At 36.7% G+C, this 24,318-nt stretch overlaps 1 protein-coding gene across 1 annotated transcript in view; it reads right to left on the bottom strand.

Annotated features, from left to right (window-relative positions):
• slc22a31 (solute carrier family 22 member 31) overlaps window positions 1-24,318 on the bottom strand; it is a 60,580-nt gene that overhangs the window by 19,912 nt on the left and 16,350 nt on the right. Inside the window, exons 4-7 of the mRNA XM_059993044.1 lie at window positions 21,915-22,083; window positions 9,857-10,002; window positions 8,428-8,536; window positions 6,173-6,387 (exon numbers count right to left, since the gene is read on the bottom strand). Of these exons, the coding sequence (XP_059849027.1) occupies window positions 6,173-6,387; window positions 8,428-8,536; window positions 9,857-10,002; window positions 21,915-22,083 (639 nt within the window). The remainder of the gene's footprint in view (window positions 1-6,172; window positions 6,388-8,427; window positions 8,537-9,856; window positions 10,003-21,914; window positions 22,084-24,318) is intronic.

Raw genomic sequence — 24,318 nt, 5'->3', positions numbered from 1 at the left:
ATGATCCATCTTGGCTTCTTTCTGAGATCACTCTCATCTGAGATACCAATCTTCAACCAATTTGATACAGCAAAGCTAAGAGACCACACAAATTTCCAGCTACAGCATCAAAGATCCACATTTCAGAACTAGGTAAGTGCCAAGCCAAGTGATACAACCTGGGAGCTACCCAACAATACAGAATATGGTCCGGATTTGACTTGTTTACAAAAGGTAGGATTTTGTCAGCCCAAAATACTCCGTGGAAGTAGACACAACATGAAAGCAAGTAGCACTAACTCACCAAGGCCCAGCCATGGGTTTTACCAGGTGCATTCAGCTCTCAACTTTATCATATCAAAGGGCAAAAAATGGATCGAAGAGTTGAAAACCAAAGCCAGGACAAGTGACTGTCCTTACATCAGGGCAAATCTTACCATGTACAGAATCAAGAAATCTCCAATAAAACTAAATTTAATAGGCATCAAGGGGAAAAAATCATTCTAATCACAGAATACCTCATAAAAAGGAAAAAAAATGGTTGTGGTTGATAGTGGTCAACCATCCAAGTTCCAAAACATTACTGCAGGACAGTGTCCCAAACCTATGCACCTTTATCTGCCCCCATCAGAATGATAGAATGGAAATAGTTTTGTAATGACTGTGCAGTGCTCCATTTCATTTGTAAATCCTCAGCAAATGCAGCTGAGCAGACATAGGCTTATAGGTGGTGCATAAATTACACGCTTCAATGCCAAGCAATGACCATCTCTAATTTCAGCTTCCACCATCTACCCTTGACAGTAACTGGACTTAACATTGGCAAGACCACAAGAACATCAGTTGATCAGGAGGTCACATGGGGTAGAACTAATCATTGTAAGGTCAAAGATTGATTGCTGCATGATGATCAACACCATAAACCCTTGCCATCATTGAAAAGACACAAGTCAATGATGTACTGATTTACATCTTTTCCATGATGAAAAGGCTTTATGGTGTTGATGATTGCACAGCAACAAGGAATACTCCACATTTCCCTAGGTGAGTGCAGATCCAAGAACCTTAACATCATCCACCACCCGACACATCTATCCTGACTGGTATCAGCACAGTGTTGTGCAGTATCTATAAAATAAACTGCAGCTACTCACAAAGGCTATTTCATCAGTATCCCAATTGTAAACTGTACCCTTGTCTAGACAGTACATATATGGGCAGTCCATCATCTTCAAGTCCTGCCAAGTCACATGCCACCATAATTTAAAAAGATACTGCTGTACTTTTATCATCGCACATGCTCCAAGATCCTGGAACTCCCTACCCAACAACATTCCTCCTTTCACAAGACAGGTAACAGGAGTTCAAGTAGTGACTCTTCATCACCTTCAATTGCCCCTATTCTTGAAAAGTTAGCAACAGAAAACCTTACTGAGCACCAATAACAACTGCATCTCCAATCCTGAGCTGCAAAAGTGTTAGCTTTTGTGAAAAGACTAAGCCTGATTTTGTTCAATCTTAAATCTGGGCGTTAAATCTAAATAGAATAAATTACAAAGGCATGAGGGTTGAATATGCAATAGTTACAATAAATAATGGATAATATTAAAAAGTTATCGCATGATTTATATGGTGGCTATTGAGAAAAAAAATTAAACTGGTATAAGATCGAAGGAGAAGACTTGTAGCATTCCCCCCCCCCCCAAAAAAAATAGTAGTAAGCCAGAAATTTTCATATTTCTGCAAAGGAGGGCCAAGGAAGGGGAAAGAAGAATACAACTGCAGACAAAAATCCAAAAAAAAACACCAAGAACTTCTCTAGATAAATGTTTATAAAAAATAAACAGAAGCTAACACAACTCAGCTACATATTGAGATAAGGACCTGTATTAGGCAAATACCAGAAAAAAATAAACAAATATTTCATATCTGATTCCACAGATTAAGATAGCGGAAATCCTGTGATCTAGAGTAAATGACCACAAAGAGATTATTAATTAAAATCTGATAATGGAGAACTGAATGGCACCTAAAAATGATACATCCCTAGTACATAACAACTTGCACCCTAGGATTTAAGGTGATTATCATGGATATTTCTAAATATTACCCACAAATTGCAATAGTAAATTGCAATCTAGTTGTTTGAGAGGGAAATAGAAACTGGGGAGATGTAGATTAGTTTAACTTCAATAGTAAGGAAAATACTGAAATGTAATGTTAAGGAATTGATAGCTGGGCACTTAAGCAGAATCAACAGGAATTATGAAAGGGATATCATGTTTGATAAATCATAAGACACAGGAGCAGAACTAGCCCATTTGGCCCCATAAAGCCAATTCCTTCATTCCATTATGGCTGAATTATAATCCCTTTCAACCCCATTCTCTTGACTTTTCCCTAGAACCTTTGACGCCCAGACTAACCAAGAACCTATCAACTTCTGTTTTAAATATATCAAATGATTTGGCCTCCACAGCCAGCAGAGACAATGAATTTCACTACTAAAGAAATTCCTTCTGATCTGTGTTCTAAAGTGACGTCTTTCTATTCTAAGGAAGTGCCCATGGGTCAGAGACTTGGTACTTTAAGAAACATCCACTCTATCTAGGCCTTCCAAAACTTGATAGATTGCAATGAGATCACTCCACACTCTTTTAAACTCCAGTGAATACAGGCCAAAAGCCATCAAATGCTCTTCTTGTTAACCCTTCCATTCTCAGAACCATTCTTGTGAACATCTCCAACGTCACCATACCTTTTCTTAGATAAGGGGCCCAAAGCTGCTCACAATACTTCAAGTACAGTCTGATAAATACCTTATAAACCCCCAGCACTACATCCTTGCTTCTGTATTGTATTCCTCATAAAATGAATGCAAACATCGCATGTGCCTTCCTTACCATCTCCAAGTTAACATTGAGGACTCCCAACTCCCTTTGCACCTCTGATTTCTGAATTTTCCCTGTTTAGAATAGACTATGTCCTTACTCCTTCTACCAAAGTGCATGACCATACACTTCCCTACACTATATTGCATCTGCCATTTCTTTGCCCATTCTCAAAATCTAAGTCCTTATGCAGACTGCCTGCTTCTTCAACATTACATACCCCTCCACCTATCTTCGTATCGTCTGCAAATTTGGCCACAAAACCATCAATTCTGTAATCTAGTTTATTGACATGTAACATGAAAAGCAGTCCAAACACCAACCCTTGTGAAGCACCACTAGTCACCAGCTTTGAACTAGTAAAGACCCCTTTTATTCCCACTCCTTGCCTCTTGCCAGTCTGCCAATCTTCTATCCATGCTAGTATCTTTCTTGTAATACCATGGGTTCTTACCTTGTTAAGCAGCCTCATATGTGGTATCTTATCAAAGGCCCTCTGAAAATCCAAGTAAACAACATCCACTGACTCTCTTTTGTCTACCTTGCTTGTTATTTCCTCAAAGAATTCCAACAGATTTGTCAGGCAAGATTTCCCTTTAAGGAAACCATACTGACTTTGGCCTATTTTATCATGTTGCTCCAAGTACCCCGAAGCCTCACCCTTAATAATGGACTCCAAACAACTTCCCAGCCACTGAACTAACTGGCTTGTAATTTCCTTTCCTCTGCCTCTCTCCCTTCTTAAAGAGTGGGATGACATTTTCAATTTTCCAGTCCTCCAGAGCCAGTGGAGAATCTGATGATTCTTGTAAATTTATCACAATCACTTGAGCTACTGTTTTCAGAACCCTGGGCCGTCATCCATCTGCTCCATGTGACTTAACTATGTTTGGACCTTTCAGAGTCTCCTTAGTAAAAGCAACTACACTTACTTCTGCTTCCTACACACTCGAAATTCTGACATGCTGCTAGTATTTTCTACAGTGAAGACTGATAAAGTACTTAAGTTCGTCCATTTCTTTGCCTCCTATTACTACCACCCCAGCATCATTTTTCAGCAGTCCAATATCCACTCTTGCCTCTCATTTACTCTTTATATACTGTATCTGAAAAACTTTTTGTATCCTCTTATATTACTGGCGTGGTTCACTTCATATTTCATCTATTCTCTCCTTAAGGCTTTTTCAGTTCCCTTCTGTTAGTTTTTAAAAGCTTCCACTCCTCTAGCTTCCCATTAATTTACACTATATTATATACTATCTCTTGCTTGTATGCTCTGACTTCCCTTGTCAGCCATAGTTAGCTTATCCTCCCTTTAAAATACTTCTTCATCTTGGGGATGTATCTATAATACACCTTCCAATTTGCTCCCAGAAACTCAGTGATGCCCACAACATCATACCTACCAATCTCTAACTGCGCTACAAGATCACGTACCTTATTCTGTATACTGCATGCATTCAAATATAATTTAATCTGATTTAATTTAACTTGTCAAGATACATTGCAGAATATGCCCTTTTGTCTCCTCAAGCCACACCACCGAGCAAGTCCATGCCTAGCCCTGCCTAGCCTAATCAGGGGACAATTTATAGCAACCAATTATCCTATCAATCAGTACATCTTTGGACTGTGGGAGGAAACCAAAGCACCTGGAGGAAACCCACGTGGTCACAGGGGAGAATGTACAAACTTCTTCCAGACAGCAGCAGGAATTGAACCCAGGTCCCTGGTACTGTAAAGCGTTGTGCTAACCACTACAATTATCAGCTTCAGTCCTGTATCAATTGCAACTTCCAGGACTGTTACCAAAAGAGCAAGGCAAACTAGTTGATGTCACCTAATTGGACTTTTATGGAGTCTTTAATAATGTACTACAACAAGAGATTATTAAACAAAATATATAACTTTGAACAACCAGGCCATTTTGGAGTTAGAAGGATATGACCAGTGAGGTGATTAGAGAGCAGTTTTGAATGCCAACTTTTCACAATCTACAGTATATCATTGACTTAAATGAGGGAATTCAGTGCATCATATTCAAGACTGATGATGATATGAGACAAAGTGGCAGTGTGAAGTTTGAAGAGGATACAAAGGCTTTCACAGGATTTGGATAGGCTAAACAAATGAGTAAGGATATAGCAGATGGAACATAACATCAATAATTGTGGTATTCGATCTATTTTATTAGAAAAAAACAAATATTTGAAATGACTGGAGACTGAAAAATGTTGGTAGATGGAATGATGTGAAAGTTTACATACAGATTTTAATAAGTTTATAAGCTTTTTTAAAATCTCATCTATTTAAGATTAAGAAACAATTAACATTTTTATACCATTATTCGACCTTCATAATGCAATTGTTTCAAATCTGTGTTAAAATCTCTATTTGTCCTTTAATTATCAATTTTACCTTCCTTGAAGGCAGGTTGTCATATGGCCATAAGCAATAATCACCATATGCATTTTCCATCGACTACCACAGAACAGATTAAGAACAAATACCCTTGCCAATATTCCCTTACTGATGGACCTAAACTTCAGTAACCAATTGGTTTCTATAAAGAGATCAATAATCTATCATGCAATATATTTACCAAATGGAATACAAGACATGGTTGTGCCCACTTCAGAGACTGAATTAGGTTACCAATGGCCATGTAGGCAAAGACAATTTAATCGATAGAATCCAACATGGTTAACACTTGGAAAAGATATTTGTAGCACTGCAGAGTATGTCTTTAGTCCAATCTAAGCAACAACTTCTTTCACAACTATTTACTGACAGCAGCTTTGACATAAATCAAGAATCATTTTCAAGCTTTTCCATTCAGATAATTTTTAAAACTGCTTACTTTTTCTCTATGATTTAAAATAGTTCATGTTTAGCAGCATTGATGAAAATTATCAGTGCATTTTCAGTGGAATCTTACTGCTATTCCAAAGTCATCTTTCACTGTCAAACAGTTAATTCATTTGCCACTCCAAACTGAGCAGTCAGTTGAGAATCAACCATATTTGTAGGTCCAGTCACGTTTCCATATAAGTTAAGAATGGCTGACTTCTCTCCCTTAAGGATATTAGTAAACCTAATTTTAAATGACATTCCAACACCTTCTGTCCATTTCATTTTCCCAACTGCCACAATGGAAATCAAACTTGTATTTCTAGATCAGTGGTCCAGAACCCTGCTTGCTAGTTCAGAAACTAAATTACTGCGCTTCCATACTTCATTCTTTGGCTCAGTAATGACAGTACTTCTCCCCCAGAGCAAAAGTAGAAACCATTCACACTTACATTGTACCAGAGCAAGTAACAATAGTGAAGACAGTCCAGTAAAGATAGTTGAGAAGAGTAAAATGCCCCGTCGGCCAAACTTGTTGACGGTGAAATACAAGAAAACGAGGGCCACTCCTTCAGTGCCAGCAATGACAAAATAGCTCAAGTAGAACCACGGGATATAATCAACAAGACTTTGGGAAAAACAATGCTGGATTCCATTGCCAATGAACCTAATTAAAAAGTAAATGCAAGAAGATAAACAAACAGATAAGTAGACAATAAATAAGCATTTTCTTTGCATACACCAAATCAAAAATTTCATGTAAATTGCCAAAAGCACACTTGCAGACCAAAATCAACAAGAAAGAATGTACTCAATTATTTTAATTAATAAAAGGAAATATAAAGAAAAGTTGGAAGTGAAAACCAGGTAATGAAGTGATTAAATGCATTTTTAAAGCAGAAGTGTCATGACAGCTTTGTATTAATAGGTTACATGGCATCATCTACAGAGGACAGAAAGCAGTAAACCAGTTAATATTTTGTTAATTAATGAGATCTAACTGGGGGAACTTTGCAAACACCACTTTTGATCTCCACATTAAAATGTCAATCTTCACTATTTTGAGTGTAACAAACCAAGGAAAAATTCAAGAGACCATAGTATGATGAATGGGAGCAAAGAGATACAGTATATGGCATGGGCATTTCAACAGACGAGAATTTATATATAATGCAACTTTGGAAGTGTCCATTTGGTGAGAAAGCTACAAGATTGCTAAAACTGCAAATAGACTCAGCTCCTTTTTTTAGGTTAATGATTATTTACTTGGTTTCAGATATCAATAATCTGAAATTATAAAATTTGTCCATTTTCTTAACATTTCATGCTGCAGTATTTAAAACTATTTATTTTATTTATTTTCACTACTTTTCCTCTGATCATTTGCATCCATCTTTAACTGTCAAAGCTATCAAGAAATTTAAAACACTAATAGCAGAGAATTGGTGGGGGGGAGGGGGGGGAAGCTTTCACTATACTCCTTACACCGTTCACAGAAAGTGGTCATTTAACAATTAGAACTATAAAAATAGTAAAAGAGGAATAGAGAATACGGAAACATGAGGAAATCTGTAGATGCTGGAAATTCAAGCAACACACACAAAATGCTAGTGGAACGCAGCAGGCCAGGAAGCACCTATAGGAAGAAATACAGTCGACATTTTGGGCCAAGACCCTTCATCAGAAGAGATAGTAAGAGATCTGAAAGTGGGGGGGAGGGAGAGATCCAAAATGATAGGAGGGGGAGGGAGGAAGCTAAGATCTGGAAAGTTGATTGGCAAAAGGGGTACACAGCTGGAACAAGCAACACACACAAATACGGACAAGAGAAGTGAGAGTGAAATTGTTAACATTGATAAGGAGCTAGAATCAACATAGGTACTATAGAACAACTTTTTTTGTATTGGTTTAAGTTGACATCAGCATTCGGTGGCAATCCCTCATAGCTTCAAGAATTGTAAATAACTTCATAAAAGTCACCATAAAAAGTTTGATAAGAGTATTCAAAGATAACAGGATGCGTTTAGGTCACCTTTGCTACCTTCATGAATTTCCAAAGTTCAATGTAATCCAATTCTCAATTGAAGAACAGCTGCTGACTGACTGCATCACAGTCATATCTTCCATTTCCAACCATCTTAGCTTAAGAGCAAAATTGCATTCCATTGGATGATGCATGTTCAATGGAAACTAAGCTAAGCTCAAACATATTGTACTGTTTGGATACTATCATGGATTAGGTACAAGGGCTAAATGGCAAAGTCCTGCTTCTATTTCTTATGTCCTGAACACTTGGCAGACAAAAGCAAAATCATCCTCTTGTGTCACTAACCCTGAATTTTAACAAGCAGCTCTATCTACACTCACAGTACTGTCTTATCTTGAATTAGAATTTTCACATTTCCACCTACTCTAGAATTTCTTTCCTAAAACTCAAGGGCAATTGTGTACTCCTTACTCTTTTTTTAAAAAAAGAGAGTAATACAGTTTTACAAATCATAATCTACCTATTTGGCCATTTATCCTTCTATTTGTTCCCCTGGCTTTTCATTCATTTGACTAAACTGCCTGGTGTTTTGACCTCCTTCTCAGTAATGAAAAGATGCTATATATGTGAAATTGGAGTCTGATCAATTTGTACCCAAGATACTATAGTAAGCAATTTCTGGAAAAAAAATAGAAGACCTTACTGAATAACTTCACTTACGTGGTGAACCCTAATATAAAGATGTTCTTCCAAATAGTTCGTGCAGTGGTCAGATCACAGTATGTATATGAACGGACACGTGTAACCTCTTCAAACAGAGAGTCCATCTCTGGAGGAATTTTGGGATGAGGGAGGGAAGGCAAAGGTCTCAATCATATCAAGTATATTTAAGGGCATAATATATATGCTATAAATCGGTCAAGTTTTACAACGTTCTTCATAAAAAACTTCGAACAAAATTGTCAGCATACCAGATCATCAACTTATTTTCTTCCTCTAAAGATCTTACATTCTAGGCTTTGGATTTTGAATTTACGGCTGGAAGAATTGCACAGCAATTTATTTTTACTGAAGAACAGATCTTTAAAGAAAATGTGTTTTAATTGTTAGGAGTGGTACTGGTAGCTTTAAAATGATTGTAGAAATATATAAAAAAAATCATTTATGTTGAAGCTTGTGTCTAAAAGTTTCTATAATACCTTACAGACAGGAATTAATTTGAAATGCAGTTAACTAAGCTCAAGTGTTTCTATTCATTCCTTCTTCAATTATGCAGAAAGATCACTATATTTAAGTTATAAAATATCAAAATCAGATACTGCTTGTGACTCAACTGCCCGTGCCTATGATAGGCTTTCGTCTAAGACTGAATAGTGGATATGAGGGTGCATAATCAAATTAATTATGCTGAACATATCCACAAGAGATTGCATGGAAAAAGTTATGAGCATTTCAGGGGAGGAACAACTTTGATGTATTAGTTGAATATTTCATTTTCAGCTTACCCTTAAATCTTTATTCACAGATAAAGCAGACCTTTCAAAGAACTGAATAAAAGTATTGCATATGATCTCCTAAATTTAGGTGACTACATTTTCCCTTAGATAGTGCTTTAGGATTGATGACTTCCTTCCATTTTGGTTTGGGAAGCCAATGTGGCAACCACAGATCAGGTGGAGGTGCATGACAATGCAGTATGTGGGGTGGCGCTCACCTTCCACCATTTATGCAGAGCTTTAGTATCTTCCAACTACAGGCACTAAGGATCTCCTTTGAAGTGTAATCAGCCAAACTCCAGAGTTTCAGCTCTGTTTTTGTGGAATGATCATTTTACTTGACCATGGTTTTCAAATTAAATCTTGAAAAACATATTACTCAATTATTAACTACAGTTGTCCTTGAAAGGGTAAGTGTGCAAATATGTCCATTAAAGGCATCAGTCCAGGATTGAATACTGGATGTGAGGATGGCAAGCAATTGGGTTGCTAAGTACACCGAGTTATGTACTAAACTTGTCCAAAAGAGGTTGTATGGGAAAAGTGACATGAATTCCAGCAAAGAAACAAACTTAAAGGAGTAACTGACTTTTTGCTGACTGTCACTAAACACACAGATGAACTTAACTGCTATTCCCACATCAATTACATACCATTAAATACAGTGCATCGTGTGTATATTTCATCTTCCACATTGATACCATTACCAATCGCTATGCCTCGTAGTATTTGTTTACACTTCCCAATCCGTCCGGTTGCAAGGAGCCAACGTGGAGACTCTGGGAACATAGATGGAATGCTGAAAATTGATCAAAATATTTCAAAGAAGTTAGTTTATTAAGAATGTTGCTTGCCCATTGGAGAAATGCTGAGAAAACAATATTTCTTCCAAAAAAGAATTATTGGGATAAATCTATTAAAATGTCAGAATTTGAAATGAAATTATGCTAAACTGTCACAAGTCTTCTTCCGGTTATTAGAAAAGGGCTTTCAATAGAAGATTTAGTATGATAATGCTTTCTCAGGTCTTTGAATAGATTAGCAAAGAGCAGGGATTCAAGTTGCCTTTTGAATCTTTGGGCTTTCAAGAAAGCACCAGCTGTCAGAAAAATGGCAAATTATATAATTAATCTATTAAATATTTCCATCAGCAATTTACATACAAGGCAACTAGTTGATAAAATCATTTTTATATAGAAGGTAACTTCAAATCATATAATGGTGGCTTCTGCCACCCAGAATTAGAATAAGTTGAAGTCCAAACTAAATTGTGTTTCCATGCATTTATACAAAAAGCTTCTTCAGACATATAAAGAGAAAAAGAGAGGTGAGAATGGATATCAGACTAATGGAAATTATGCTGAAGGGGTAGCTATGGGAGACAAAGAAAAGGCGGTGAACTTAATAAATATTTTGCATCTGTCTTCACTGTGGAAGGCAGCAGCAGTATGCTAGAGTGAGTGTAATTGCTATTACTAAGGAGAAGACGCTTGGAAAATGAAAGGTCTGAAGGGGGAGAAATCAGCTGGATCAAATGGGCTACATCCAAAGGTTCTGAAAGAGGTATCTCAGGAGATTGTTGAGGCATTAGACACGAACTTTCAGGAATCACTAGATTCTGGAATGGTTCAGGAGCATTGGAAAATTGCAAATTTTACCCCACTCTTTAACAAGAGGGAGGCAGTAAAAAGGAGGCAGTAAAGAAATTATAAGCCAGTTAGCTTGACTTCAGTGGTTGGACAGATGCTTGAATCCATGATTAAGGATAAGGTTTCAGTATACTTGGAGACTCATAATAAATAGTATAAGTCAGCATGATTTCCTTAAAGGGACATCTTGCCTGACAAATCTGTTGGAATACTTTGAGGAAATAACAAGTATAGATAAAGGAGACTCAGTAGATTTTTTTTCTTGGATTTTCAGAAGGCCTTGGACAAGGCGCCACACAAGGCTGCTTAGAAAAATAAGACCCCATGGCATTACAGGAAAGATACTATCATGACTAGAAGATTGGATGACTGGCAGGAGGCAACGAATTGGAATAAAGGGGGTCTTTTCTTGTAGGCTGCTGATTTCTAGTGGTGTTCCGTAAGGTTGGTGTTGAGACCACTTCCTTTCCCATTATATGTTAATAATTTGGATGACAGAATTGATGGCTTTGTGGCCAAGTCTGTGGATGAGACAAAGATAGGCGAAGGGCAAGTCGTGTTGAGGAAGCAGGGATTCCGCAGAAGGACTTAGACAGATTGGAAGAATGGGTAAAGAAGTGGCAGATGGAATATAGTGGAGGGTATAGTAGGAATAAAGGCCTTTCTGACTTGTGCAGCAGCACTATATACACCGTCCAGCTCCACTAACAAGCAACTCACTGATGTGGTAGACCTGCAGTATATTTAAGTTCTTAATGCCCAGCGGGCTCTTGTGATTGTAAAAAGAAATACACTTAAAAAGGACAATAACACCTTTGGTTCACCCGATAGAAGCCACTGCGATCGAATGTGCTGCCATCTTACCGGATGACTCCGGGAACAAAGGGATTAACATATGGCTTCTTTGGGCCTGTACTCGCTGGAATTTAGAAGAATGCGCGAGGATCTCATTGAAACTTACCGCATGTTGAAAGGACTAGATAGAGTGGATGTGGTGAGGATGTTGAGGGGTGACCTTTTAGAACAGAGGTAAGGATAATTTTTTGAATCTGTGTAATGTTCTGTCACAGACTGCGGTGGAGGCCAAGTCAGTGGGTATATTAAGGTGGAAGTTGATCGTTTCCTGATTGGTCAGGACATCTAAGGATATGGCGAGAAGGCAAGTGTATGGGGTTGAGTGTGATCAAGGATCAGCCATGATGGATTTGTGGAGCAGACTCAATGGGCTGAATGGCCTGATTCTGCTCCCATGTCTTACAGTCTTATGTACACAGTAAATGCAAAGTATTAGAACTTAAAGAAATAGAGTATCTTGATCATCATCTTATCTGAGATCCTAAACAAATTGTTAGCCACACCCTCTCATGTCAAAAATATATAAAAGTAGAGTTTTAATTGTAGAGCATTTTAAGAAATACTCCCACTGTGCATGAGCTAACAAGTTATTAGCCAACCTTTTCCATACATTATCAAAAAAATATAATTAAAACGCTAAAAGTAAAACAATCCACTCTTATTTCTGAAACAGTGATTGTAGAATTAATCATTGCTTTCTTTAGTAAGTAGACAAAATGGTTTAGTGTGCAGTTTCAAAATAATCAAATATGATTGAAATTGCCAAAGGGCTTGGCATAATCTTCCAATCTCCCTGGATACAGGGAGTTGTTGGAGGATGGAAAATGGCAAGTACAACATTCTGTTCCATTGTTTGACAAACCTTTGCCAAACAATGGAATGTCAGGCAGCTTAAATTATGAGGAAATACTTAAATCATGGTTAAAAATAAAAATTTTGATTAACTCTGAGCTGGTAAGGGAAACCCAGTAGGGATTTGTTAAAGGAAAATTGTATTTGACTAACTGGCTGAATTTTAGATGAGAATGTTATTGAAAGAATTGCCACCCATATGGAATTAAGAGTTTTTTTTTGTAAAGTATCACACTACAATCAAGTCAAACAAATGGAAGTGAATAGTCAAAACGGGATGGACATGAAACTGGCATAAAGACAGATGTCAAAGAGCACTGGTAGACACCCATTTTCAGACTGGATGGCATTTAGAGGTGTAGCCTGAGATCAATGTTTGGATATTCCTTTTTTAAATATGCACTTGAATAAGCATTTTCAATTTTGTAGATGAAAGAGCTTGTAGATGTGAAAAACTATGAAGAGGATACACTATAAAACAAATAACCTGATAAAATTGTTAAACAAGTAGGATATATAATCTAACAGTCAAGTAAAGTAAAATAATCTGGAAAATTGTGAGGCAAAGAACCAACTATTTGTCTCTTAACTGGTTATCAATTCGCTCAATATTAATGCAATACCAATTGCTTCCTCTGCAGAGGAATCTCTGCTGATCCCTCACACCAGCACAAATGCAAGTCTATGCATCAACAGTACTTACAACAAAAAAAATGGCTCATCTGTTTGCTCAATGCTGCCTTAGCTAATTGCTGGAATTTCAGACTATTGATTTCCAGCCATCCACATAAACAATAGCAGTGCTTGTATACTTCAAAGCCTTTTTTTAAAAATCAGGAATTTCAAAGTTGTGTAAATGAAGTTCATCTAACTGCCTAAACCTAGACAGCACATGTAGCCCGTTCAAGTAATCATACTTCAAACATATGCAGGCCCTACAGAAAGCAGAAATGAGTTACTGGATGAGTTGTGAGGAAAAAACAATTTCAGCTATAAAGATTGAAAATCCTGACTTGGTTAGATATGGTAAAGAAAGAGAAGCTATTCCAGTGAGCAGACCAAGGTAACATGCCTGAACAATTGGTGTCCTGTGGCTCTCACCTCAATACTAAGCAAATGCTCTGAGAGGCTGTTCAATAACTACATCTGCAGCATGCTACCACCCACACTGGACCCCCTACAATTCGCTTACCGCCACAACCGATCGACAGACAATGCAATAGCTACTGTTCTACATATCGTTCTTACACATCTGGTTAAGGATACTTATGTGAGAATGTGAGACTACAGTTCAGCATTCAACGCCACAATTCCATCCAGGCTCAACAGGAAGCTTAGAGACCTCGGCCTTGACCCTGCATTGTGCGCTAGACTTCCTGTCAGATTGCCGGCAGGTGGTAAGAGTGGGCTCCCACACCTCCCCCCTCTGACTCTCAACACAGATGCCCCTCAGGGCAGTGTACTAAGCCCCCTCCTTTACTTCCTCTATACCCACCTACAGCTCTAATCTGTTAATTAAACTTGCCGATGACACTACATTGATTGGCCTAATCTCTTTTTCTTTCTTTCTAAATCTTTTTATTATTATTAGTAATATGGACAAAATACAAATGATATATTGATAAAGAAATTACAAACATATAAATTCCATTACATATGAAAAAAAACAAACAATAGTTACAATATAAATGAGTTTACCAAGACATTAGCCATACAATATATGTATGAACAAGTCTAAATATTTCATAATATATGATATAAAAAAAGACAGAAAAAAGAAAAAAAAACAAATATGTATATAATGCAAAACTAGCTAATCTACTAATCTAATAACTAATATAGAAGAAAAAAGCAAAAAAAGAGAAAAAAAAGGGGGCTATTTATAATATCTCACAAGAATAAATATTCATCAATGCCATCACTTCCGGTCCTCTCAACATACATAAGCTAAAAGCTGGGAAATCAAATGAACTTGGAACAGGGTCATATTACATCATATGAAAATGTTGAATAAATGGTCTCCATAACTTTTCAAATTTAATAGAAGTCTCAAAAACACCACTTCTAATTTTTTCTAAATTTAAACATAACATAGTTTGAGAGAACCAGTTAAATACAGTGGGAGGATTAATTTCCTTCCAATTCAACAATATAGATCTTCTAGCCATCAGAGTTAGAAATGCAATCATTCTACGGGCAGAAGAAGATAAATGCAGTGAGTCTAACATTGGTAAACCAAAAATTGCGGTAATAGGATGAGGTTGTAAATCAATATTCAAAACCGCAGTAATAATATCAAAAATATCTTTCCAATATTTTTCCAAAAATGAACAAGACCAAAACATATGGGTTAAAGACACAATTTCAGATTGACATCTATCACAAATAGGACTAATATGAGAGTAAAAAAGAGCTAATTTATCCTCGGACATATGGGCCCTATGTACGACCTTAAATTGTATTAATGAATGTTTGGCACATATCGATGATGTATTAACTAATTGAAGAATTCTATCCCAATTCTCACTAGAAATAATAAGGTTAAGCTCTCTTTCCCAATCCTTTTTGGTCTTATAAAGGGGCTCTGAACGTATCTTCATAATTATATTATAAAGTTTTGAAATAAGCCCTTTTTGAAAAGGGTCTATTTCAAATAAACTCTCCAAGATATCTGAAGGCACAAAATTTGGAAACGTAGGGAGTACAGAACTTAATGTCTAATCTGTAAATATCTAAAAAAATGAAATCTAGGCAAGTTATATTTGTTGGATAATTGTTCAAAAGACATAAAACAATTGTCCAAAAATAAATCAGAAAATCTTAGTAATCTCTTAGTTTTCCAAGCCGAATAAGCTTGATCTATAATGGAAGGGTGGAAAAAACAATTAGATTCAATAGGACTATTTAAAACGAATTGAGTCAACCCAAAAAATCTCCGAAATTGAAACCATATATGTAAAGTATGTTTAACTATCGGGTTGTCAATTCGTTTCAGCAATTTAGAAAGAGCAAAAGGGAGAGAAGTCCCTAAAATAGAACCCACAGCATAAGCTGATACAGATTTAATTTCTAAACTCACCCAACGAGGGCCGAAAGATCCACCCCCATCTTTCAACCAGCATAACAAGTATCTAATATTAACTGCCCAATAATAAAATCTGAAATTAGGTAATGCTAACCCGCCCTCCTTTTTTGTCTTCTGTAAATATATTTTACCTAACCTGGGATTTTTATTCTGCCATATATATGAAGAAATTTTTGAGTCAATATCAGTAAAAAAAAGATTTCGGAATAAAAATTGGTATCGCTTGAAAAATATATAAAAACTTAGGTAAAATAACAATCTTAATAGCATTAATCCTGCCTATTAGGGATAAAGATAATGGTGACCACTTAGTAAACAAACCATTAATCTGATCAATTAAGGGTAAAAAATTAAATCTAAATAAATCTTTATGGTTTTTTGTGATTTTGATCCCTAAATAAATAAAAGAATCATTAACTAATTTAAAAGGTAAATTTCCATAAATTGGGACCCGTTTATTCAAAGGAAACAATTCACTTTTATTAAGATTTAACTTATACCCAGAAAACTCACTAAATTGAGCCAATAATGATAAAACTGCTGGAATGGATTTCTCCGGGTTAGAAATGAATAGTAATAAATCATCTGCATACAAAGATAACTTATGAATGTCTGTCCCACGATTAATACCCAAAATATCCTGTGATTGTCTGATGGCAATTGCCAAAGGTTCTAAAGCAATGTTAAATAGTAATGGACTAAGAGGACATCCTTGTCTAGTGCCCCGAAATAGGCGAAAAAAGGGAGATCTTTGATTATTGGTAAACACTGAGGCTACTGGAGTATGATAAATCAATTTAATCCATGATATAAATATTGGACTAAAATTAAACTTCTCCAACACATTAAATAAGTAAGGCCATTCAACTCTATCAAATGCTTTTTCCGCATCTAATGAAATCACGCATTCTGAAGTGTCATGTGAGGGAGTATAAACAATATTCAACAATCTCCTAATGTTAAAAAAAAATAGCGATTTTTTATAAAACCGGTTTGATCTTCTGAAATAATTTTGGGTAATACCTTCTCCAATCTAGATGCCAGTAACTTGGAAAAAATCTTGGAGTCTACATTCAATAAAGATATTGGTCTATAGGAAGCACAGTTAGTAGGGTCTTTATCTTTCTTCAATATTAGAGAAATGGAAGCTCTATAAAAAGATTGGGGCAAATTCCCCAATCTAATGGCTTTCTCAAAAACCTTACATAACCAAGGGGAAAGAGTAGCGGAAAAAAATTTTAAAAATTCAACTGTATAACCATCTGGACCCGGTGCTTTCCCAGAATTCATTGAGGAAATAGCCCCTTTAATTTCTACATCCGTAATAGGAGTATCCAATATTGAAAGATCATCAGATGATAATCTTGGAAAATTTAATTTCCCAAGAAAATCAGACATGGTATTATGATCTTGAGGAAATTCAGATTGATACAGGGAGGTATAGAAGTCTTGAAATGCCTTATTTATCTCATCATGATTAACTGTCAAATTCCCATTCTGCTGACAAATCTTAGTGATTTGACGTTTAACCAAAGCATTCTTCAATTGACTAGCTAACAGTTTACCAGATTTATCACTATGTATATAAAAATCAGATCTAGTTTTCATTAATTGATTTTCAATCGAGGATATAAGTAATAAACTATGTTCCATTTGAAGTTCAACCCTTTGTTTGTAAAGCTCCTTACTAGGAGCAATCGAATATTTCTTATCAATCTCTTTAATTTTATCAACCAATAAAAGAGTTTCCATCTTAGTACGTTTCCTCAAACCAACAGAATAAGAAATAATCTGTCCACGTATATACGCTTTAAAAGTGTCCCAAAGTGTTCCGCAGGAGATATCATCTGTAGAATTAGTTGAAAAGAAGAAGTCGATCTGCTCCTCCATAAATTTTATAAAGTCTGAGTCTTGCAATAAAGTAGAGTCAAATCGCCATTGTCTGGCATTAGAAGCTGTATCCGTAAATTTCATAGAAAGTAATAATGGAGCATGATCAGAGATAGCTATAATATCATAGTTACAACCGATTACCAATGGAATAAAACAAGAGTCTACAAAAAAATAATCAATACTCGAATAAGAGTGATAAACATGTGAGAAAAAAGAAAACTCTTTGTCTTTAGGATGCCGAAATCTCCAAACATCAAAAACTCCACTGTCAGTCAAAAAAGAGTTAATACAAGTGGCCAACTTATTAGGAAAAGTCTGAATAGATAAAGATTTATCCATCAGAGGATTTAAACAACAATTAAAGTCACCACCCATTATTAACTTATATTCATTTAGATTGGGTAAAGAGGTAAATAAGGACTTTAAAAAGTCAGGACAATCCACATTTGGAGCATAAACATTAACCAAAGCAATCTTTTTATTACAAAGTAAACCCATAATTAACAAAAATCTACCATTCGGATCCGAAAAAATATCATGTTGAACAAATGGAATAGAGGAGTTGAAACTCCTTTAACTTTAGCGTTCGAATTTGCGTGATACTGTTGACCCCGCCAAAATCTAAAAAAACGAAATTTGTCCTCCTTCCTCACATGAGTTTCTTGTACAAAAATAATATGAGCATTAAGTCTTTGGAATACTTTGAAAATCTTCTTTTTTTTAATTGGATGATTTAAACCATTAGTATTCCAAGACACAAAATTAATGGTCTGAGGCATAATTCTAAAATCAACCCTTTGGTATAGAAAGGGTTAACCAACTTGTAAACTCATGCACCCGGAAGAGGAACAAAAGTAAAGAGAAGACCCGGAAGTGATGACAACACGGACATATTTGAAGTTCAAAAACAGCCCAAATAAAAAAACTAACACAAACTGATGCAAAAAAAAATAGAATTAGGAAACAGACCATCCCCCCACTCCCCAAGAGAAAGAGAAAAAGCCAAAATATGACTTAAAAAAGGAAAAAATAAGACTAATTCTACCCCCATGTCAGCTGAAGAACACTCCATATATAAAGGATATATATAAAAGAATCACCCCAACTTTAAAAATTAAAATCGCTATAATAAAAACCATATTTCTAAGTATAGTTAGTTGTAAAAAAATAAAAATATAGTCACTAAAAAAACAATTATAAATCGGGTTCTAGCCCAGACAAAACAAAAAATATTTAAGCTATGATAAGCGATGCATTGTAGGAAGAAGACAAAGAAAAAAATAACGCCATCTTAAGCAAAACCAAAAATCTTTTTCAAAAAACCACCATCTTAATCAAAAAAAAAACTCACCTTCAAAGAATTAAAAATATACCTTCGAAGGAACAAAGTTAATAGACAAGAATGTAGTATAATGGTTAAAGTGTAAAAGGCAAAACAATTGATATAACGAAAACACACTTTAACAAGTATAAAGTATAGGATGAACCTACACCAATAACCAGATGTTAATTCTGGTTTAAGAAATCGAGAACCATCTTACACGATCAGAATCGTTCATTTATTAGAGACTGGTGACTGTACCAGTAGGGCAGTTCTTCTCCAGATAATTTCTCGCTTCTGAAGTTGAAAGAAAAACCTGGCGTGGAGCATTCGACGGAGATATTCGAAGCTTCGCAGGGTATAGGAGCACAGGTTTCAGATTTTTCTCATAACATTCAGCCATCAACGGTTTAAAAAGAAGCCTTTTTTTTAAAAAAGGTCAGGGCTAAAATCTTCAACCAGACGGAAGCAGTAATCTTTGAATTTAACCATTCCTGCCCGATGAGCTGCACGTATAAGTTGTTCTTTGTCGTGTACATAATGGAACCGGACAATTACAACCGAAGGTTTGTCTGTAGCACTCGGTGATCGACGCCGAATTCTATGTGCCCGATCCAATAAAGGAGGGTTATTCGGGAAAATCGTCGGAAACGCTTCTTTTAAAAGTTGAGCAAAATATTTCGAAGAGTCATCTTTTTCTATGCCGTCTGGAAGACCAAGTATATGTAGGTTGTCTTCTGGACCGATTCTCAAAATCGTCACTCTTGACTTTAAGGGCTTCCATCAGCTTAATGGTCGAAATTAAATCCTGTTGCAGTTTTTCAGTAGTCAAATCTCGCTTCCAAGCATCTTCTTGCAGAGACGCGATAAGAGCTTGTTGCTGGTTAATTACTGAATCCGTCTTAACCATGTATTCTTGAAAAGCCTTTATATCTTCTTTAAAAAATTGTTGTAGTTGATCAAATTTTTTATCCAAAACCTCCATAAACAATTCATAAGTTTATTGAGTTTGTTGTGGCGGAGCCTGCTTCTTTCCATTACCGTTCGGATTGCGCCTGGGATTTCGTCCCTTAGACCTGAGAGACATTTCTGTTTGCATATCTTCAAAAGTTCACAACAAACTCTTGGCAGTAAGTTCAAAAAAAAATTAACAAAGAAACTTTCGGTATAGGTAAAAATAAGCTGAATAAGGGTGATCAAAGGTTAAAAAAAAATAAAGGTTATGGAGCGAATCCAAAACAGTACTCACTCCATGAGTGTCTCCCGCTGACTCGGCCTAATCTCAAACAATAACAAGATGGCCTACAGGGAAGAAATCATCTCTCTGACACAGTGGTGTCAGGAAAACAACCTCTCTCTCATTGTCGCTAAAACAAAGGAGCTGGTTGTGGATTACAGCAGAAATTGAGACAGGCTAACTCTTATTTACATCAATGGTTCTGGGGTTGAGAGTAAACAGCTTTAAGTTCCTTGACATCCACATCACCAAGGATCTCATATTGTCCGTACACACCAGCTGTGTGGTGAAAAAGGCTCAACCATGCCTCTTTCACCTCAGACAGTTGAGGAAGCTTCATATGGGCTGCCAAATCCTAAGATCTTTCTACAGGGGAACAACTGGGAACATCCTGACTGGCTGCGTCACTGCCTAGCATGGGAACTGTACCTCCCTTAATCACAGAATTCTGCAGAGAGTGGTGCAAACAGCCCAGCGCAACTACAGTTGCAAACATCCTATGACTCTGGACATTTACAAAGACAGATGTGAAAAATGGGCCTTAAGGATCATTGGGGACTCGAGTCACCCCAACCACAATCCATTCCAGCTGCTACCATCCAGGAAATGGTACCACAGCATAAAAGCCAGGAGCTACAGCCTCCAGGACAGCTTCTTCCACCAGGCCATCAGACTGATTAACTCATGCTGATTTCAGTGTTTTTCTATGTTACGTTGACTGTTCTATTTATTATAAATTACTATGATTGTACATTGCACATTTAGACAGAGACATAACGTAAAGATTTTTACTCCTCATGTACGTGAAAGATGTAAGAAATAAAGTCAATTCAATTCAGGTGGATCAAAGGATGGGGTATTCATTTTAAGTGTTGGTCGCTAGATACAAAAGGGATGTGAAAATTTTTTAAAAAGTAATGATCTGTAATTTGTTACCTGTAAAGAGAAAACAATTAATCTATGCTCTTTTAAAAAGAAATTGGATGGATGCTCAAGACAGAATACATCACAGAGCTACACTGAAAGGATTGTTTTATTGGAGCTATATATTCAAATGGCTTCCTTTTGTGCTATAATAACAACAGCATGGTTAAATTAAGTCACTCATTTTTCCTTTCAGATTCTCATTTTTTTTCTGTTGATTCAGCTATTAATTGCTTCATTTTCTCTTGGAATCTGTCCTACTGATAATATTATTAGAGCAGAGATTTTATGCTACATTTATGCAGCACCCATTCTTAAGGTCCTCCAGCACCCAGGGCATGCCCTTTTCTCACTGTTACCATCAGGTAGGAGGTACAGAAGCCTGAAAGCACACAACTCAGTGATTCAGGAACAGCTTCTCCCCCTCTGCCATCCGATTCCTAAATGAACATTGAAGCTTTGGACACTACCTCACTTTTTAAAAAAATATACAGTATTTCTGTTTTTTGCACATTTTTAAAATATCTATTTGTGATATGTAATTGATTTACTCGTTTATTTATTATGCTTTATTTTATTTATTATTTTTTCTCTCTCTCTCTGCTAGAATATGTATTGCATTGAATTGCTAAGTTAACAAATTTCACGTCACATGCCAGTGATAATAAACCTGATTCTGATTTTAAACACAAAAGTATGATCTGAACAAAAGGTTTTAAAATCATTTCATGTTTCCATAAAAAAGTACATCATATTTCAGAAAATTAACAAGTTACTAAATCTGCATCAATCTCATTTTCATGTAAATGAACATTTGACATCGATACAAAGATTTTACATTGGTAGGTTTGTGCAAGAAAAATGAGATGGTGAACTTACTGTTAAAAATACTTACCACCAATACAGAAGTAGAATTAGGAAAGGAGCAGTGACAACACCCTGCAAAATTCTCCAGTTTTTGCATAGTTCAGCTAAACCTGGAAGTAACACTTCCCCAGCCACTCCGCAGAATGAAGCAACAATCATGATGACCAGTCGGTGTGCTGGATCACACATTTCCAACCCTAGAACAAAGTAGTGGCAATGAGAGAGAAGAGAAAAATTAACTAGAAATAAGATGATTGTATACAGGCAGTCCCTGGGTTACGTACAGGTTCCGTTCCCGAGTCCATCTTTAAGTTTGATTTGTACGCAAGTCGGAACAAGAACATCTGGTATTATTTAGCATCAGTTAGTTAAACATTTGTCTTAGTATATAGTATACATTTTACCTTTCAATGCATATAAAACACTTAAGAAACATATGTATTCCAATAATTCACTGCATTGCTTAGTAATAATTGTAGCTGTCATCAGGGCAGGGCCTTTCACATGCTCCATTATTCGCACTTCATCCGTTCTTTAAAATTGTTCCGATCATTGACCATCTGTAGCCTAATGCTTTTCCAGTGACCGATGGCGTTTCACTTCTTTCCAAACACTTTATTATTTCCACTTTATTTTCAATTGCGATCACTTCCCCTCAATGGGACAGAAACACTGCGGGCAGCGGGTCCCGAGCTCCGCCGGCTCCCAAAGTCTGTTGGGTCCTAACGACCACCGCACTGAGACAGGCTAAATGGGACAAGTGTGAGGTGTGAGCTGTGCTGGATTTCGGTATTTGATCATCCACAATATCTCGTGTGGGAATTTAAACTGGAGGTGGCAGTGTTTTTTTTTAAAACGAGGTCGAGTTGCGAGCTCAACATCAACTCAGCACGGATGGTACAGGAGTCACTGGGTCGACATCAATCCGGCACAGGAGCGGTCTGTCAGTGGATCGAACTCGGAAACCTCTGTTCTCGAGCCCAGCGTTGATCTCACTGTGCCACCAGTTGACTGGAATGGGGTGGGGGGGGGGGGGTCAGGGTGAATCTTACTAGGAAAAATTTAAGTCAAATACAAAGTTAAACACTCAACACAGTGTCAACGGCAACGACTTAAAATGGCGAACAGCATCACGATCTAACTTAAAATGGCAGATGGCGCTCTCCTTCCTCAGTTCGTAAGTATGAGTTGTCCATACGTCGGACGGTCATAACTCGGGGACTACCTGTAATGTATTTTCTAGGCACCATCCATTATTTTCTACTTGATTATCCCTGTCACGATTATATGAGAAAAGTTACAAGCCTGATGATTGATAAGCCATTCCAAAGGAATTGCAATATATGGGACCTTATTTGCTGGAAAGCATAGACCAAATGAATGTTAGAAAGACCACATCCAGCACCTTAGTTTTATTTGAGGAAGAACAAATGTAAAGCAATGACCCAATTCAAATGGAATCACCAATCCTGTGTTAAAAATGTTAAATTGAATAAAACAATTCAAGTTGTTTTTAAACTTAAGCTTTTGTTTTAAAATTTAATTGATTGGCTTAAGTATTTCTGACTACAACAGGCATTTAATATCATTCAAAAGCCTTTGAAAACTGGCAAGATGACAAAGGCTATTTGGATGATTTGTATGCAGTGGAATAACAGTAGGCATCTATCTCTGGGATCAACAGGCCAATGGCGTCAGAAGGGTTTAGCCATGGGCAAGATGCAGTGGGCAAAACTGAGCACTGGTCAGCCTGTGGAAATAAAAGTGAGCTCTCACAGATGAAGCAGAGAAAATGGGAGAAAGATTGCATTCTTAAAAAAGAATGGGTGAGATTGCAGTTTAGGCAGCTGTGGAAATTGATGGGTTTATAGCAAATATCAGTGGATAGTTTCTCTCAAGAGATGAAGACCAGAGAAATCCAGAAAAGGGGGAGAATTGTCAGAAATAGACCATGATTTTGCAAACAAGGTGGAAATTAACGTTAAAGACAGGGAACAAACTTGCCAAGTTCTGCACAGTTCTAACAAACTGCACCAATGCTGTCACTGATGCATCAAAGAAAGAATAAAGGACTGGTTACAAAAATAGTTGGAGAGTGGTACCAGAGAACACCTGGAACAGCCAAAAGAAAGGCAGGTGCAGCTAGGACCCAGGCAAGTGCCCATGGCCACACTTTTGTTTTGTAAGAAGTGAGACAAGCTGTTTAAGGCAAGAACAATTTCATCTAGGTGCACAAGGGTGTTGGTGGAAGGGAGCTGGTTGGATTTCTGTTGCAGAAAGAAGCAAAGGACTGCAAGACCTTCCTGATAGGGGGACAGAAATGCATGAAGACTGTGTATCAATTATGAAGATGAAGCAATGGAGGCAGGAATCAGAAACTGTCAAAATGGTGGAAAGTATGCAAGATGTTCAGGGTGCAAGTAGGAAGGGAC

This window comes from Hypanus sabinus, chromosome 17 (assembly GCF_030144855.1).
Source record: "Hypanus sabinus isolate sHypSab1 chromosome 17, sHypSab1.hap1, whole genome shotgun sequence".
Taxonomy (NCBI): Eukaryota; Metazoa; Chordata; class Chondrichthyes; order Myliobatiformes; family Dasyatidae; genus Hypanus; species Hypanus sabinus.
This window is presented reverse-complemented; position numbering and strand designations above follow the sequence as displayed.